The sequence below is a fragment of the Carya illinoinensis genome, chromosome 10 (assembly GCF_018687715.1).
Source record: "Carya illinoinensis cultivar Pawnee chromosome 10, C.illinoinensisPawnee_v1, whole genome shotgun sequence".
In the NCBI taxonomy this organism is placed as follows: Eukaryota; Viridiplantae; Streptophyta; class Magnoliopsida; order Fagales; family Juglandaceae; genus Carya; species Carya illinoinensis.
This window is the reverse complement of record NC_056761.1, coordinates 1,378,379-1,396,715: the sequence shown is the minus strand read 5'-3', so window position 1 is coordinate 1,396,715 and position 18,337 is coordinate 1,378,379. Positions and strand designations below refer to the sequence as shown.

General features: G+C 37.1%; 2 protein-coding genes across 2 annotated transcripts; both read right to left on the bottom strand.

Annotated features, from left to right (window-relative positions):
• Positions 1-8,707: 8,707 nt before the first annotated feature.
• LOC122280104 (transcription repressor OFP13-like) lies at positions 8,708-9,719 on the bottom strand. Its single transcript, XM_043091076.1, has one exon. It carries the CDS (start codon positions 9,503-9,505, stop codon positions 8,792-8,794), a length of 714 nt encoding a protein of 237 aa, XP_042947010.1. The 5' UTR covers positions 9,506-9,719; the 3' UTR covers positions 8,708-8,791.
• Positions 9,720-13,115: 3,396 nt separating this feature from the next.
• Positions 13,116-17,823, bottom strand: LOC122280103 (ubiquitin-conjugating enzyme E2 variant 1D-like). Its single transcript, XM_043091075.1, has 4 exons — positions 17,601-17,823; positions 15,382-15,521; positions 14,069-14,194; positions 13,116-13,491 (listed from the first exon to the last, which is right to left on the bottom strand). Exons 1-4 carry the CDS (start codon positions 17,632-17,634, stop codon positions 13,351-13,353), a joined length of 441 nt encoding a protein of 146 aa, XP_042947009.1. The 5' UTR covers positions 17,635-17,823; the 3' UTR covers positions 13,116-13,350.
• Between the last annotated feature and the right edge of the window lie 514 nt (positions 17,824-18,337).

Below are 18,337 nucleotides of genomic sequence, written 5' to 3'. Positions count from 1 at the left end.
TTAATTTATGATAGCAGAATGTGAAAAGTCAGAAGGAACTTCATCTTATTCTTCAAACCGGCCAGTATGTCGCTGCACCAATTAATCCAGACCACCACCGCACCAAACCAGGTCTGTCGCCTCCACAATCGGAAAATTTCGTCACACCACCAAACTCTGTTGCACCCACAAAGCTCTCTCTCGCCCATGAAACTCCTTTGCCTTAAACCGATTTAAGAAAAAAATACCTATTGCCCGAAACCCATTTGAGAAAAAAGTAACCGTTGCCCATAGTTATGTTCATTTGGCTTTGAAGATAGTTTAAAAACTTGTTTTTAGTCTAAATCGTTTAGTTTGGTTCGGGTTTCTTGAAAACTCGTTCCATTTTGGAAGTAAGATTTCTTGCCTTTAGCGACATTTTCTGTGACTCATGTGCAACATTGTTCTATTTGGGCTTTTGTTTGAGCTTTGAAGGATAATGTCTTGGCTGGGATGGGATTTGAGTGAGTAATGATGATCAATATGGAGAAGGGTGAGGGAGAACCCAATCCTGCTTCGATGAGACGAGAGGGCTGGGCGGCGTCGATGGGAGCAAAGTGATGGAATCTAAGACGAGAGAGAGGAGAGGGGTGAGAGATCTGATCGAATGATTTCCCTTTACGGTTTTTTTTACTGTATATTGTGGTTCCATGGTTAACCACATGGGTGGGTTACGTGGCAAAAAAGCATAGAGGTTATTTTCAGCCTTTAGAGCGCAATGGACTAACTAAATATCAATATAAGTACTTAATTTGACTATATTTGTCAAAAAGCTCCCACATCGAACTAGTTAAACCCATACTATCTTAACTTTGTGATACAATAAATTAGTTTTCCTGGCCATTGTTGCCGAGTTAGTGTAGAAGGATCATAAGACTATTTTATTATTTTATGTCTAACAGCCCCTCTCTCTTTTTCTCATATTTTTTCTTTCTTCATCCTGAAACCCCGTCATAGATTAGAGCTCAGATCTTCAAAAACTAGAAACATCACAGATTGAGCCTGGAAAGAAGTTGGTGACCATGAAAATCGAAGAAAATCATAAAAAAAAAAAAACAAAACGAAAGGAAAAATAATAGGGGATTTTTCTGAGAAAAAAATAAAAGGTAGGAGGGTCTTTCATTTGGAAGTCCTTGAGCTCCTTTAAGATCCGCTTCAAAGCCATGGATGAAGCTAGCTCAAAGATTGCCTCCGATCTAAAAAATAGAGTTTAAGAGAGAGAAAGGGATACCATCTGCAAGTGCCTATTAAAATATATTTTGCTGAGATGAATTTTGGACTATTGGTGCAGACGACTAGTTTCCTGAATAAATGAACGACTATGGTTTGATGTGAGAAAAACTTCCATATACAAGTGCCTATTAAAATATATAATATTATTATAAAACTATCGAAAGGAGAGAGAGAGAGAGATAGAACTCAGAGAAGTTATGAAACTTATGAATTTCTTAAAGAATTCAACGATATATATAGGCGTACAAAGGGAACTATGCAGTACTATGCTGGCACTATGCGCACTGTGCGATGTCGGCCATTTACTATGCCAGTTACTATGCAGTACTATGCTGGCACTATGCACACTGTGCGATGTCGGCCATTTACTATGTCAGTTACTATGCAGTACTATGCTGGCACTATGCACTGTGCATTTGACGGCTAGCTCAAGATGGTCATACAATTTTACAATGTTATTTTACAACACTCCCCCTTTGGATGACCACATATAATGAATATGCCTCGTTAAAACCTTGCCAAGGAAAAACCCTGTGGGAAAAAAACCAATGGCGAAGGAAAAAGAGTACAATATTCATGTGTACCGTAAAATGCTTTAAGATTGCCTCATTAAAACCTTGCGAAGGAAAACCCAGTGGGATAAAACCTTGGCGAAGGAAAAAGAGTACAATCAGCATAAGTCTTCAAGACGTTACTCCCCCTGAAAAGTGCATGATAAAAGGTCTTCAAGTCTCCGCATTCCAATATTCTGCACAATCTTCTTGAATGTTGCAGTTGGTAATGCTTTTGTGAATAAATCTGCCAGATTATCACTTGATCGTATCTGCTTGACTTTAATTTCACCTTTTTCTTGAAGTTCATGAGTATAAAAGAATTTAGATGAAATATGTTTTGTTCTATCACCTTTGATATATCCTCCTCTAATTTGAGCAATACAAGCAGCATTATCTTCGTATAAAGTTGTTGGACTATCATTAATCACTGGAAGACCACACTTTTCTTGAATATGTTGGATCATTGATCTTGGCCAAATGCATTCTCGACTTGTTTCATGAATTGCAATGATCTCTGAGTGATTTGAAGATGTAGCAGATAGTGTTTGTTTGACAGATCTCCATGATATAGCAGAATTTTCAAAAGTAAATACATATCCAGTCTGAGATCTACCTCTGTGTGGATCTGAAAGATAACCTGCATCTGCATATCCAACTAATTGTGGACTTGAACCATATTGATAAAATAATCCCATATCAACCGTACCTCGAAGGTATCGAAGGATATGTTTAATGCCATTCCAATGTCTTTGAGTTGGTGCGGAACTATATCTTGCAAGTAAATTAACTGAAAATGCAATATCAGGCCTAGTGCAATTTGCAAGATACATCAGGGCTCCAATTGCACTGAGATAAGGTATTTCAGATCCAAGAATTTCTTCATTGTCTTCACAAGGACGAAATGGATCCTTCTGCACATCAAGTGATCGAACAACCATTGGAGTACTCAGTGGATGAGCTTTGTCCATGTAAAAGTGTTTCAAGACTTTCTCTGTATAATTTGACTGATGAATGAGAATTCCATTTGGCAAATGCTCGAGCTGCAGGCCGAGACAAAATTTCGTTTTGCCAAGATCTTTCATTTCAAATTCATTCTTTAAATATGTAGCAATTCTTCTGATCTCTTCAGGAGTTCCAACAAGATTTAGATCATCAACATAAACCGCAATAATAACAAATCCGGAGTCTGATTTCTTAATAAAAACACATGGGCATATTGGATTATTCTCAAATCCTTCTTTTAATAGATATTCGCTAAGGCGTTTATACCACATGCGTCCGGATTGTTTTAACCAATATAAAGATCTTTGAAGCTTAATAGAATACATACTTCTGGATGTACTCAGATTAGAAGCTTCAGACATTTTATATCCTTCAGGGATTTTCATATATATGTCATGATCTAATGATCCATATAAATATGCGGTGACCACATCCATCAACTGCATATCCAATCTTTTTATAACTGCCAAACTAATCAAATATCTGAATGTGATTGCATCCATAACAGGAGAGTATGTTTCCTCATAATCAATCCCCGGTTTCTGCAGGAAACCTTGTGCAACAAGTCGTGCTTTATATCGCACAATTTCATTACTTTCATTACGTTTACGTATAAATACCCATTTATATCCAACGGGCATTACACCCTTTGGTGTTTGTATAATTGGTCCAAAGACCTCTCGCTTTGCTAGCGAGTTTAATTCAGCTTCAATAGCTGATTTCCATTTTGGCCAGTCATCTCTACGTCGACATTCTTCGACAGTTCTTGGCTCAATTTCTTCATTATTTCTGGTAATGTCAAGAGCCATTTTATATGAAAATATGTTGTCGACAACAGTTTTATTTCTATTCAAAATTTCTCCTGTATTCATGAAATGTATCGAGATCTCGTTATTTTCAGGTACCTGTCCATCTTCAAGGGAAGACATTTCATGAAATACCTCTTCAGGAGGTTCTTTCTCAGGAGATTTACTCTCTTCATGAGCATCAATTACTCTTATGGCCTGTGTTGGTATGGACTCTTCAGGAGTACCAAATTCATTTTGTATTTTCCTCTTCCGAGGAATTTTGTCCTTAGCACCAATAGGCCGTCCACGCTTCAGGCGTATCTTAGACTCGCCTATTGCTATTTTGGCAACTTGTCCTTCAGGGACTGCAATCCTTGCTGGAACATTAACAGCAGGAATATATGATTTTACCACACCTTTAGTGTCAGTAAATGCATCCGGTAATTGGTTTGCAACACTTTGCAAATGAATAATCTTTTGAACCTCTAGATTACATTCTTTTGTACGAGGATCAAATTGGGAAAGAGCTTTATTTTCCCAAGTAATTTCTTGTCGGGCTTCAGGCACCGACTTCTCATTACACAATGTTTGTCGTGCTTCAGGCACCGACTTCTCATTACCCATTGTTGGAAAAATGGATTCGTCAAAATGACAATCCTCAAAACGTGCCTTAAACATATCACCTGTAAGAGGCTCAAGGTATCTGATAATAGATGGAGAATCAAACCCAACATATATCCCAAGTCTACGTTGAGGGCCCATCTTTGTACGTTGTGGAGGTGCAATTGGAACATATACAGTACATCCAAAAGTACGAAGATGAGAAATATTTGGTTGTTGACCAAATGCAAGCTGTAATGGTGAATATTTGTGATATGCTGATGGTCTAACTCGAATTAATGATGCTGCATGAATTATAGCATGTCCCCAAGCAGAAATAGGAAGATTTGATTTCATGAGTAAAGGTCTAGCGATTAGCTGAAGCCTTTTAATCAATGATTCAGCTAAACCATTTTGAGTATGTGTGTGGGCAACTGGATGTTCAACATCTATTCCTATTGACATGCAATAATTATCAAAAGGTTGAGATGTAAATTCTCCTGCATTATCCAATCGAATAGTTTTAATTGGATAGTCAGGGAATTGTGCTCGTAGCTTAATTATTTGTGCAAGAAGTTTAGCAAATGCAGCATTTCTAGTGGAAAGTAAACAAACATGTGACCATCGACTTGATGCATCAATTAAAACCATAAAATATCTGAACGGTCCACTTGATGGTTGAATAGGCCCACATATATCTCCATGAATCCTTTGTAAAAAAGATGGAGATTCAAAACCAACCTTTGAGATAGATGGTTTGATAATCAATTTACCTTGAGAACATGAAGAGCATGGATATTCATTGGGTAAGATAATCTTCTGATTCTTTAGGGGATGCCCATACGAATTATCAATTATTCGTCTCATCATTATTGATCCCGGATGTCCAAGGCAATCATGCCAAGTCATAAATATTTTGGGATCAATGCACTTCTGGTGCATTACAACATGTGATTCAATTGTTCTCATTTTTGTATAATACAATCCAGATGAGAGGGCAGACAGTTTTTCTAATACGAGCTTCTGGCTCTAAATTATTTTAGTAATGAGAAGATGCTCTTTATCGTCTTCGTTAATGGTTTCAATATGACAACCATTACGACGTATATCTTTAAAACTTAATAAATTTCTTCTGGATTGTGAAGAAAATAGAGCATCATCAATGCAAAATTTTGTGCCATTAGGCAACACAATATAAGCTCTTCCAGAGCCTTCAATTAGATTCGATGAACCGGAGATGGTATGAACATAGGCTTTACTCAATGTTAGATTTTGAAAATATTTTTTATCCTTAAGAATTGTGTGAGTTGTAGCACTGTCAGCCAGACATACATCTTTATTATTCATCTCGGAGATAGAAAGTTCATCAATAAGACTCATGATTCTACAAAATATATAAAACTTTCATTACTAAAAAAAAACATTACAGAATAAAAATATTTTACAATAATATAAAGGAAATACATTAATTAAAAAGGAACATTTCCATGATTAACTCTACCACTAGAATCCTCAAAGAAATCAGAAACATCAAGACTTGTAATATCTTCTCCATCTATAGAATTTAAAGCATATGATGGTTCAGCAAAATTTGTTTCAAATTTCTTTATTTTTTCTTTTATGGAAGATTGGTATAAGTCAACCAAGTGTTTAGCTGTATGACAGGTACGAGACCAATGTCCAGTCATACCACATCTATGGCATTCATCTTCATATTTCTTTACAAATTTATTTTGAGGACCTTTGCCCTTTTCTGAGTTGAACCACTTCTGGTGGTACGGTGTATATCTATTATTTTCCCTTTTAGTGTGGTCACTTCTAGGACCTCCACTTCTATAGTTTTTCTTACCACGTCCACGCCCTCTTTTTCTTTGAAAAGATGCACCATTCGCTTCTGGGAATGATGTAAATCTAGTACCATTCACTTCAGGGAATGATATAGAACCAGTAGGACGTGACTGGTGATTTCTTAATAAAAGCTCATTATTTTGCTCAGCTAATAGAAGACAAGATATAAGTTCAGAATATTTCTTGAACTTTCGCTCTCGATACTGCTGCTGCAGGAGCACATTCGAGGCATGAAAAGTAGTATATGTCTTCTCTAACAAGTCATCATCAGTGACTTTTTCACCACATAATTTCAATAGCGAGCTAATTTTAAAGAGTGCAGAGTTATACTCACTAACACTCTTGAAGTCTTGCAACCTCAGGTGCATCCAATCATGACGAGCTTTTGGGAGGATTACAGTTTTCTGGTGTTCATATCTCTCCCTTAAATCATTCCACAAAATAAGTGGATCTTTCACCGTTAGATACTCAGTTTTTAATTCTTCATGAAGATGGTGCCGAAGGAAAATCATTGCCTTAGCACGGTCCTGCAGGGACCCTTGATTTCCTTCTTTAATTGTATCTCTCAGGTTCATTGCATCCATATGGATCTCAGCATCAAGGATCCAAGATAAATAATTTTTCCCAGAAATGTCAAGAGCAACGAATTCCAATTTTGTAAGATTTGACATTTTCTACATATATAAATCAAGAACATAAGTATGTTTAATATTTCATATTCATTTTGAAAACTATAAAAAAATATATTGAAAGACTTACTTGAAGTAGAAGACTATTAGTTTCAAGATCGTCAGAACTCTCGTGCTGATAACGTATTATAAAACTATCGAAAGGAGAGAGAGAGAGAGAGAGAGAGAGAGAGAGAGAGAGAGAGATAGAACTCAGAGAAGTTATGAAACTTATGAATTTCTTAAAGAATTCAACGATATATATAGGCGTACAAAGGGAACTATGCCAGTTATTATGCAGTACTATGCTGGCACTATGCGCACTGTGCGATGTCGGCTATTTACTATGCCAGTTACTATGCAGTACTATGCTGGCACTATGCACACTGTGCGATGTCGGCCATTTACTATGCCAGTTACTATGCAGTACTATGCTGGCACTATGCACTGTGCATTTGACGGCTAGCTCAAGATGGTCATACAATTTTACAATGTTATTTTACAACAAATATAATATTATTATTTGAATTTTAAATGACTAGTTCAATGTGAACTTCTTTAGCTAAAAATTAATATACTAGTCAAAAGATAAAATTCTAGCTAAACTTTAAATTTGGCAACCCATTGCCAATGCTATTAACAGCATAACCGATGAGAAGATTTTTCCTTTACTTTTTATAATACTGTTCACGGGGATTGTTCATTAGCCCAAGGCCGGGACGTTCGAATGGTGCATGAATAATTGAACAGTAGTACTGTAAAAAATCTAGCTGCCCCGTATTTCATTTCCGTGCAACAGTCTATCATATATACCGGCCAGGACGCTTCAATAATTCTTGTCTTCTGACTTCTGAGTGAGTGGATTCGGAGTAGACGTGTGCATGTTTGAGGTACATGCTTCATTACAAGGATAGAGTTGTTCAGGTTAAAAAAATCTCATCTAAACAAATCCTATAAATCGGTCATCATGTGATTAATATGATTATATCTTTTATTTGGCAGTCATGATCAGGAGGATCGAACGATCATATATTTTTACCTTGTGAACAACGACTTCACATGCAGCGCATGACCATCCACTATATATGTTATATCTTCTGTTGATCCTGAACTTCCTCGATAAAATTTAAGTTACCCAACAAAATCTAGCTTGAAAAAATATCTGCTGCCACCAGAAAGCTGAATGACAGTTCTTTGTAGTGTTCCAGATAATTATATGACTACTTGTAGTTGTTTGACGTACAGTCAAAACAATGGGTTTACAATATTGCATGCATGTTCGATACTGAATATTGGAAGCTAGTGATCAGAATATGATGGATCGAGACGATGTTCTTCGACGTAAGCAAAGATAAATATTTTTTCTTTTTCTTTTTCTGGCGCAGCCACGATAATGTTGCAGGGTGAGGATATATAAGTGTCGCACCACGCCAAATTATGCGCTGGAATTGTACCTATCATATGACAATGACTATAATCTAGTTTACAATGAACGGTCCTGCGTGATTAATTGTGTTCATATATAATATCTTAATCCAGGTTCAGGAACTGACTTCTGGAACATATCCAATGGTTTTTTGTCCCTGAAATTAATGGCCGTCTGCAGAGATGATACTTTTTGAATATTCAATAACCCAATTAAACAACTATTTATCAAAATGTCGATGTGATTACCTGAACCCATTATAGTTTCTTATTATTCTTAATTATAACTTATAGCAGGAAGAATGGCATTTAAGAAAGCTCCTAATTATATATATACATTAAAATAAAATAAGATTATCAGAAAATAGCTAGCATAGGAATTTGTGTGTCTCATTAGCTCGCTTTCTCTCATGCGCAATAGATGGACGACTGTTACCTTCACACACGGCTGGCCTGCAGTATCGTTCTCTCCACATGTTTCTACTTTGTGAATGAGAGAGAGAGAGAGAGAGAGAGAGAGAGAGAGAGAGAGAGAGAGAGAGAGAGAGAGAGAGAGAGAGAGTTTTCACTGTATGAGAAGGACGTTTCACTATCATTCGTCAAACGTACTGGTACTTTGCATATTTTTCCATTAGATTAGATAGTTAAAGATGAACTACCACCTTTTTATCATCCCCTTCTGACCTTCTAATGATGAAGATAAACAAGGAGCAGTGTCACTATATTCCTCAGCTTCTGTTGAGGATATGCAGTGAGTGGAAGAGGAAGATAAAGAAGAAAAGGGAGAAGGAGGAGAATGAGAACAAGAACAAGAAGACGACGGAGCAAATGCAAGACCAACCAACAAATCAACAAAAGCTCCAACAATGTACCCATGATTGTTCTTCGCATTTGCCCTCAAATACCAGCACAAGAGCTCTTCAAAACCTTCCCATTCTTTTACCCCATGAGCTTCCACCATCTCTTCCATGGACTTCCGAAACTCCACGTAAGGGTGCTGGGACTCCATTGACACTATCACGCTGTCCTTGAATGGAAACAACCCTTTATTTGCCTCTTCCAAGATCGAACTCGTCTCTCCGGGTTTGAAAAACAGCCTCTCCGACCGCAGCCCTCGAATCATTGTCTCCATTGGGTCTATTTCGGCGCCGTCTTCCCCGATCGCTGAGATGCTCGCGGACTCGGATGACTCAGTTTTCTCTAAAACATCAATGCGGGTATCTAGGTAGATTGAGTTCACGGTATTGTAAACGTCGACATTGCTGGTTCGGAAAGAAAGGGTTCTAGGTTGGTTACAAGAAGGCCAAGGCCATGTCGATCTCATCTCGGTGTTTTTGTAAAGAAAGGGGAGCTTCATTTTCTTTCCCATCTCTAGTTTTTCTTAGATTCTTGGTGAGGAATGTGGATTCAAATGGGTTCTATGGAGCCGTGAGAGATGTGAGTTCTGACGTTTGTGGCATTAATGGTCGGGTGGGCGAGAGAGCATTTGTGTGGGGGGAGTGACAAAACAAGTGGGGGGAGTTGGGCATATGAAATAGAAGGTTGGTGGGGTCTTTTCTTGTGCATTAAATTATCGTCCATAGAAGAAAATGGCCTTTCAGCTCAGCCAATTCAATAATGGAGCATTTGTTTTGCTTACCCCAAAAAAAGAAAAAAGAAAAAAGATGTAGTAGTCGTTTCAAGTACAATATTTTTAAATAAAAGTACAATCTTACCCTTTCTTTTTAGGTGTTCATGTAGTACTTGTCGGGGACATGTAATAATTTCAGAATTTCAAGCTCTCTTTGATATATTTTTTTCTTCCTTTTTCCTTAATTTCAGAACACAAAACTACTTAATTTGAAAGCATAATCCAAAACAAGTAATTAGAGTTTGACATCTTTGCTGAACGTATTCCCTATAATGTCCAACTCCTTTAATACCAAGATGCTTCATCATCATGATCAGGATAATGACTAACGAGCTGTATATAAGACCAACAATATTATTATCAAACCCGTGAGTCCTGTAGATCATGTCATTCTATAAACCCTACGAATGCCACAAAAAAGAAAAGAAAACTACAAGCGTCATTAGATCGAAGCTGACAAAATAGCATACATACATGCATGCTAATTAATTAGAATGTAGAGTTCTTGTTAAGCGTACTTCATTAATAATATATATCTATATATGTATGGTGTCGTTTAGGTATTAGAAAGTCGCAAATAGTTTTTTATTTACCGAGTAATATTACGTATAGTCGTGAAGTGTATAATTAAATACGGTCCAGTCATTCGGAAAAATAATGGAGTCTATTATTAAAAAAATTATTATGTTTCATATGGATTTCATATTTATTCATTTTTTTTAAAATAATTACCTTGCACTTACACACTTAGGATTACAACCATCATTTCTCATTTGGACTAGACCCATGAGTACTAGTCATGAGCCATTGACTAGAGTTTAACTATTGTAGTTATCACGAAAGGACTCTTTGGCCACTAATTAGGAAAACAGAACTCACTTGGAATAGATAAAGTAACTAGAGGCGGGGTAGATACATATAATTTAGGAAAGAGAAATAAACATTTGGGCCATATGAAAATGAAAATCGTGTGAAAGTATCCAAGACGTAACTCTCTTTCACGTGCGTCCTCGTACATGCCAGTGTGAAGATTGAGACCCTTGAGTTGAAGTCACATCTAATATTTCCTCCTCCTCAATTTGTGCATTGATAATTTTCTGCAACAAGAGAAAGATCAGAGAACTGAGCTACGAGCAGCCAAGCCAGTGGCCGTTTGCTGCCATGACTTCCGTTTCTTGTAATCCTTATACTAATTAATTATAGCATGTTCCTATGTACCAAAACATCCAAAAATAGTTCAAATCCATGCATCAGTTCACTCAGCTTGTCTTTGAATACAATGCTTGAATGCAACTTTCAGTCATTAATCCTAGGTCTGTAATCTAATGATCGTGATCGTGGGGTAGAGAGACAGATAATTTTATGCATATATATATATATATATAGGATCATATTGTTGGTGTGGTTTTCTTGAGATTCTGCAAAACCATGCACATTTCCGGTTTAGGCCTTAGGGGACCATATAGGTGGTCCTTGCATGCATGAATATCCACACCAATTTTCTTGAGGAAAAAGATTCAGTTCCATTGGCAACCATGCATAGGGAAAAACAACAAAGCTGGTGACTTGCCCCACCATCGATCACGTACCGTGTTTTGCGATCGACTAATCCTCGGCCACCAGTATCTCATGTTCATGATCATCAACATCAGACACAAAATTAACCAGCATAAATGGACGAAACAATGAGCTAAAGATCCGGAACCAAAACTAGGTTTTTGTTTTTGTTTTTGTTTTGCTACTCCCTTTTCCTCATTTTGCGGTAATATTAATGTTGTGTCGGTATCATTTCTAGCCGGGGGGACTGATCTTTATGCTCTTCTCCTTGTCCATAGCAATAATATTATTTGGTTCACTTAATCCTAATTAAGTTCCTATTGCCAGATCGAATAAGCACGCCGATCAAATGATTATGTACGTGTTAATTTCAGGACATATGATCTGTGAGCTGGGAGTGAAGATCGAGATGAATCTCTGCAATTTTCTGACATACGTATTTGATTCATGCATATATAATATATTGAAGTACTAGAAATAGTGAGCTGAATAATTGCATGGACGTACTAAGGTTCAAGCTGCTCTTGTTTCATACGCGCGCTTTACTGCAGGTCAGTTACCTTCAAATCAGTAGTACTCTAGCTAGCTAGGCATGTCATACCTTTCACTTATTTGAAATCGACTTCGGGTCTCCAAAAATCAATCGACGACACTCCATGATTACTTCCAAAAGCATCTTCCGTACCTCCATTGCAGCATCCCTTTTGTTGGCAAATGGTAGATAGGCCTCTTGTTAAAGGGATTCATTCGTATCCCTTTGCCCTCTTCTAGGTCCGAGTGCTCTGCTTTCACTGTATAAACTGATGTGACTACATTTCCATTATCTTAGAAGAAATATTCAACCCGCTGTCTTTAATATTCAAATTTTAAAATTTATATTTGAAATTAAATTATATCATATAATTGTGTAGAGTGTAAAAACTTTCGAATATAATTATTTTTTATAGATGAGAGTTGAGATAACATAAACAACTTCTTTTAAAGAAAATGAGCTTATATTTTATGAAGTTTAACAAAAAGAACTTAAAATGAAAAGCTTTAGAGAAAGAGATTAATTGCCCAATAAGCAATTGTCACGTGGTGATCAAAACGGCCTTCTTACGAGTATGGTATATAGCTAGATAGCATCATCTTTTATTTTAATAAATGGTTTTTAGAGCAGTTGAACGTGGAGACTCGCATGTTCCTAGTTTCATGTTAAGCCAGACGATCCAATCTAGCAACACGTTGGGCCAAAGATATTTGCGGAGAGAACAGAGAGGAAAGTTGAAGCCTAGCCCACATAGTAACCGGAGCCCAATATCCTTCAGTTATTAAAAAGAAGCTGAGACGGCCCCAATCCCAGTCTTGACAGCCTCCATTCAAGGCCCAAGATCAGGGAAGGATAGAGGCGGCTGTTAAAATTCAGTCCATTGTTGGATGTAAACTCGACCATTGATCTGTACGAAAATGTTCTTCGACATTCTTCCGTCTCCACCGGAACAAATACGAATATGGTCTAATGCCACCTGATAACCTGATTTGGATAACGAGGAAAACTCGAACGCTTTAGCATCTAACGGGCAGATTGGGCGTAAACGTGCGCCTCGGATTTATGCACTGCACGTAGGACTTCGGCAACAACATTTTAATATGAAAAAATGTCGTGATGCATGGAAGCAATCAAGATTACGCATTTTCACTTTAAACAAATTTCTTCGTAAATGAAAGGGAACTAGGGGTTACTGAGAGTTTGGAACTTGAAAGAAATTCCAAAGAATCTGTCAAACAGGAGAAGAAAACTCAGTAGAGATTTCAATGTTTGAAAAACATATAAAATACCATTCATCAAACAGCATCTTTCAACATAGTTAAACAAAATAAGATGACAGAAACAACAATGAAGCCCTGCAGACTATAGGAGAAGCTTTCTAGGGCATTCCCCTGTATGTTCTTCACTTCAACAGGAACGACACAGCATTAAAAACTATATGTTTTTGCACACCGCATATGCAATATGATCCGTGATATCTATACCATCTTGAAAGCTAGAAGTAGGTGCCTTCTGGCGGCTGAACAAGCTTCCTGCTGTGCGGTGCAGCCATCTCCTTTTTCAGCTGAGTGAGTATATCCTCCATGGTGTACTCTCGCTGCCAATTCGCAAGAAGTCCAAACTTCTTTGGTTCCACCTGTCTCAGATCAACTATCTTATTGTTATTCTGCATGTACGCTATATTTTCTTCAAATAAATAGAATGGTAAATGGATGACAGTTTGGGTTACCAAGGACCAAGTTATTACAGGTTAAAAAATTTATCAAATTGTCTCCCACCAGCATACGTATGATGGATCTCTCTCCACCAGCCAACCAATAAAATTTTTTTCGATAAGTAAATAAATTCAAAGGATGTGGCTGCTGAGGATAAAACCAGTGCCAAATATAATTGGAAGGGGATCATGGTAACTGCTGGGCCAAACTGACGGTTTTAATAAACCAATAAAATGTGGAAACCAACAAAAGCTAAAAAGCTGAAAATCAAAAAATGCAGCAAGATGCCAATAGCGTTTATACCAAATAACATTTTCTGTGCCCATAAATAAGGAGGTTAAAAGGTAATGGATTTGATCCCACACGGGTTTGTGAAAAGAGAGGAACTAATTACAGCATACATATCGAATCCACCGCCAGATTGAAAGATCATTTGGCTAGTCAGAAATAAAATATAATGAAAGATCAGTTAAAGCATATGATGGAATTCTCACTTACCACTCCAGTTTCATGGTTCACACAAGTCATATTAATCCGTGAATGAAAACGGACGCTCGGGGGTTTCTCCGGGTAATCCTTATCGCAAAACAGCTTCAATTGATAAATTCGACCTTCATGCACGGTCTGACAAATAGAAAGGAAGGTCATTGCACTGAGAAGTAACCCATATCAGGGAAAATAGGAAGAGGAAACTCTAAAAAACAAACATAATATGCTTGTACAAACAGAAAACATAAGCTATTTGACCAGTGGGAGTCAACTGTCTTAAACATCAAAAGTGACGATGTGCAATTTGTGTTAGCTTGTAAACTTGGTAAACTACCACTGCATCACTATTGGGAAAGATAACTTCTTTGAAGATATCTGTAACGCCCCAATGGAAGACCCAAATCACATGGCCTATACTCCAAAAGGACTAGTCAATAACGCTGTTGGAGCCTTATTGAAATCTTATAAAGAGCAAGAACTTCTCCTTCTTGGTAATGTGAGATCTCATACACCACCTACCCTTATTCTTATCATATGGGGTATCACATATACTCTTTATTGAGCAGCTTCCACTCTTTTTTTTCTTTTTCTTTTTTTCCCTTTTAATCATTTCTATTTGTGATATCCAAGTCACTCTAAACATGCTATAGAGCGTGTCAACAGACCCACATGCACATGATAGTGCATGTTCATGATATATATATTTTTTTACAACGGGAAAACCGCCCCATGGCAGAGCCCTTAGGACACCCATGGATCCTAAACCCTTGGGAAGACTAGCACAGCAACCCACCACCATGGCCTCCCACTTAAATCACAGTTTGATCCTGAGGGGAATCAAACTTGTAACATGGGGCTCATGCACAAAAGTTCGCCCTTACCACTTGGGCTACCCACTCACTACCTAACTATGGCAAGGCTCAAAGAACATCTAAGGAACCCAAGGATCTTGGAAACTCAAATATTAAGATTCCACCAACATATCGCAGCAGGATACGACCAAGGCAACTGCTTCAAGAGCATTTCAAGTTGCAATAATAAATAAAGGTAAGCTCTGATTAGTTAAGGTCTCCTATCCTTTGCAATGCAGTATGCCATAATTCGCTGTGAGTCATTAAGCAACTAAACAACCAAATTCCTGAGCCATAACCAATTACCAATTTCTATGCTCAACAGGATTGTAAGCTGATCACTACAAGTAATGTTCATGTGTGCATGTGCAAACAAATGCAAATTTCATCTGCTAGAAAAGTTCAAGGACACACACACGTGTGTGTCTGTGTAACATGGGGGTGGGGGGATGGGAAATAAAAGGCCATTACATTGTGAGGACCAATAACGGTTCCAGTCCAAGAGCGCATGTAGATGTCATCTCCATCATCCATTCCATAGCTTACAGTGCCATCTCCAATACCTTTCTCACCACGTTCGAGCTCCTCCAACAATCTGAAGTTCCGAGGGACTGCATAGAAACTCAAACATTAAAAAGCCAAAAGTTGCATAGTCAACATTGGTAAAATAGAAAACGAGAATAGGACTTAGATATCCAACGGCCTACAAACTCAACACTGGAGAATTAATGATTCAGGTATAGATTTCAAAGTAATGAACTCTTCAATGGTTTCCCTTATGACAACGTAAATGACCATTCTCGACATATACTTTCAAGCATTAAATATGAGATTGCTTCTCAAGCTTCGGTAGATTTGAGCCACACATATGGGCGCACTTCAAATCCTCCCCTTCGCCAATGTTCTTGTAATATTGCAAATCGGTCGATTTGAATCATCTGCACGACCATCCATGACGTGTCTTTGTATATAGAAATTAATTTGTATTGCTCATATATTGGACAGCCAAAGCCTAAGATTTCAACCGTTATACCATTTTTTGATAGGTAAAAAATATGGTACAAAAGTTGAAGTCCTAGCACAAAGGTAGCATGCAATCAGAAATACTGGTGCTACTCAACAACACATGAATCGAAATAAAGCACAAGATTACTTGTATTTCATTACAAAGAAATCATCAGTTGAGGTCTTCCTAGTGATCAATTCGTTTATTCAGAAATCCTATCTGATTCTTTAGACAAGTACTGATAGTAGTCATAGGTGTAAATATATATTATGCTAAAGTGAATTTGGTCATCAAAGGCAAGAAACACAAGAAAGCATCCTGCAAGTAGAATCCAATTGATAAAGATATTGATTTCTACAACCACGGGTATCTTGGGAAAATAGTGTCAAGAAAGTACAATCACATATTCACGTATTTTGAAAAGAGAGAAGAAAGCGGTCATTTCAGTTAAGCACACTTTCCATTATTGATGCCGCTAAGACTCCAGAAAAGACAGCCCAAGGAATGTTAAATATTAAGGCCTTGTATTGGTTAAAGGCTGATTATAGCACTACCCTATCCACAAGAAGTTCTCAGAAATCTCGATCTTGGTCCTGATTTGTTATCACTGCTAAGCAAGCCACTGAAATTGACATTTTCTCGCCAATCAAACTTAAAAAAAGTACATAGATAAATGGACAAACTGCAAACGTTTAACCAGAGCGGACAGAGACCTTAATGTTCACACAATATGGATGTTTTGGGTGCAATATATATATATATATATATTATAGCATCTCTCGTAATCATAAAGCGAGGTCAAAATGATAAAGATGAGCTTATCGCTCATAAACAGCTTTAATCCTATGCTTATAGTCTTCAATTGGACTTTGCAAACATGAATGTCTATTTCAGACATAAACAATCTTCAAATAAGATTGAAGTGAGGGGAAATGGATGTGATAACACAGAACAAAGTTTCATTTTGATTTCGGTTACTAGTTCGAAAGATTTATTACTGGCAGGCCACAGCAATTGAGCCTATCAAAGCTGCTAAAGGAATTATTGAAATGAATTCAAATGGAAGAAAAAAATCTGTTGATAAATGAATTCCAATAAAGCAGAAAAACACTGCAAAAAACCCACTAGAGCCTATAATGGTTGGTAAAAGACACTTACAAGCATTATTATTCTGTTCATATCAGACATAAAAAAAGAGTAAACACGAACCATTTATGCACAACGTACATTCTACATCAAATCAGCCAAAAACAAACCCTTAACCATGTCAAGATCAGAACACCAGAATCATACAAAAAATCAGAACCACATAGAATTAGGAACAACTACAAAAACAAGGAACAGGAAATCTGGAGTAACTTTAGCGGAAATGAACCAGCTCAAAAGCGTATATACGCAAAAGTCAATAATTGGTCCAAACAACGGAAAAAGAGGTTGAAAAATACAAAATACCTCGCAGATATTCATCATGCAATCGTGACAAATTACAAACAAATACAACAAATTAAAGCAACGTACGGAGACATACGACTCATATACGAACACCCGTCAAGAATTCTACATCATAAAGTCCATAAACAACAAAAAATATATCAAACCCATTAGCTGACATCTCAATATATTCAACCAAAGAATTGGATCAGGAAAAATTATGGAAGAAAACGATGATGGTTCAAGGACTCACCCACGACACTGGATCCTCCTGAGCCAAGCGTCATGGATGACTCGCGAATGGTTAATCTCCGGTCGGTTTGTTAGGATCTGATCAAAGTAGGGGGTGGGGGTTTTATCGAGGGGAGAGGGGGAGAGGAAGAGGAGTCAAGAGAGACTAGCGAGGGGGAGAGAATCTGGAGAAAGAAAGGGCGACCAGGGCAAAGGTGGGAATAAAGAGGAAAACCATGAGCTTAATGGGGATAGATAGGTCAAGGAGATGTTGGGTTATGGGTAGGATTTTTAGCATAAAGTGGACCCCTTTTTTATGTACCAAACAATTATAACTTATCCACTTCTGCCCACTGTTTATTAGCCCATTCCACTATCATATGGCCCGCCCATTATGAAGAAAACTAAAAGTATCGACCTCCGCATATTAGTCTTTCTAGTTAAAAAAAAAAAAATTATATATATATTTCACTAATGTAATTAGTTACATCATATTTTTTAATATTAAAAGATTATTTTAATTAATCACATCAATAAAATATATAATAAATATATAAAAATAATTATATATAACAGAACTCATTTTTATAATGTATCACATTAATTCTTATGAACGAAGATATCATATCTAAGAAAAAAGGTTAAATCTGAATTGAATACTCTAAATTTTTTTTCTTAATCCATAAGTATTTGATGGATGGAAAAATATAGTTGCAAGCACAATTGTGCACTAATGTGATGTGATTGGTCAAAAAGTAG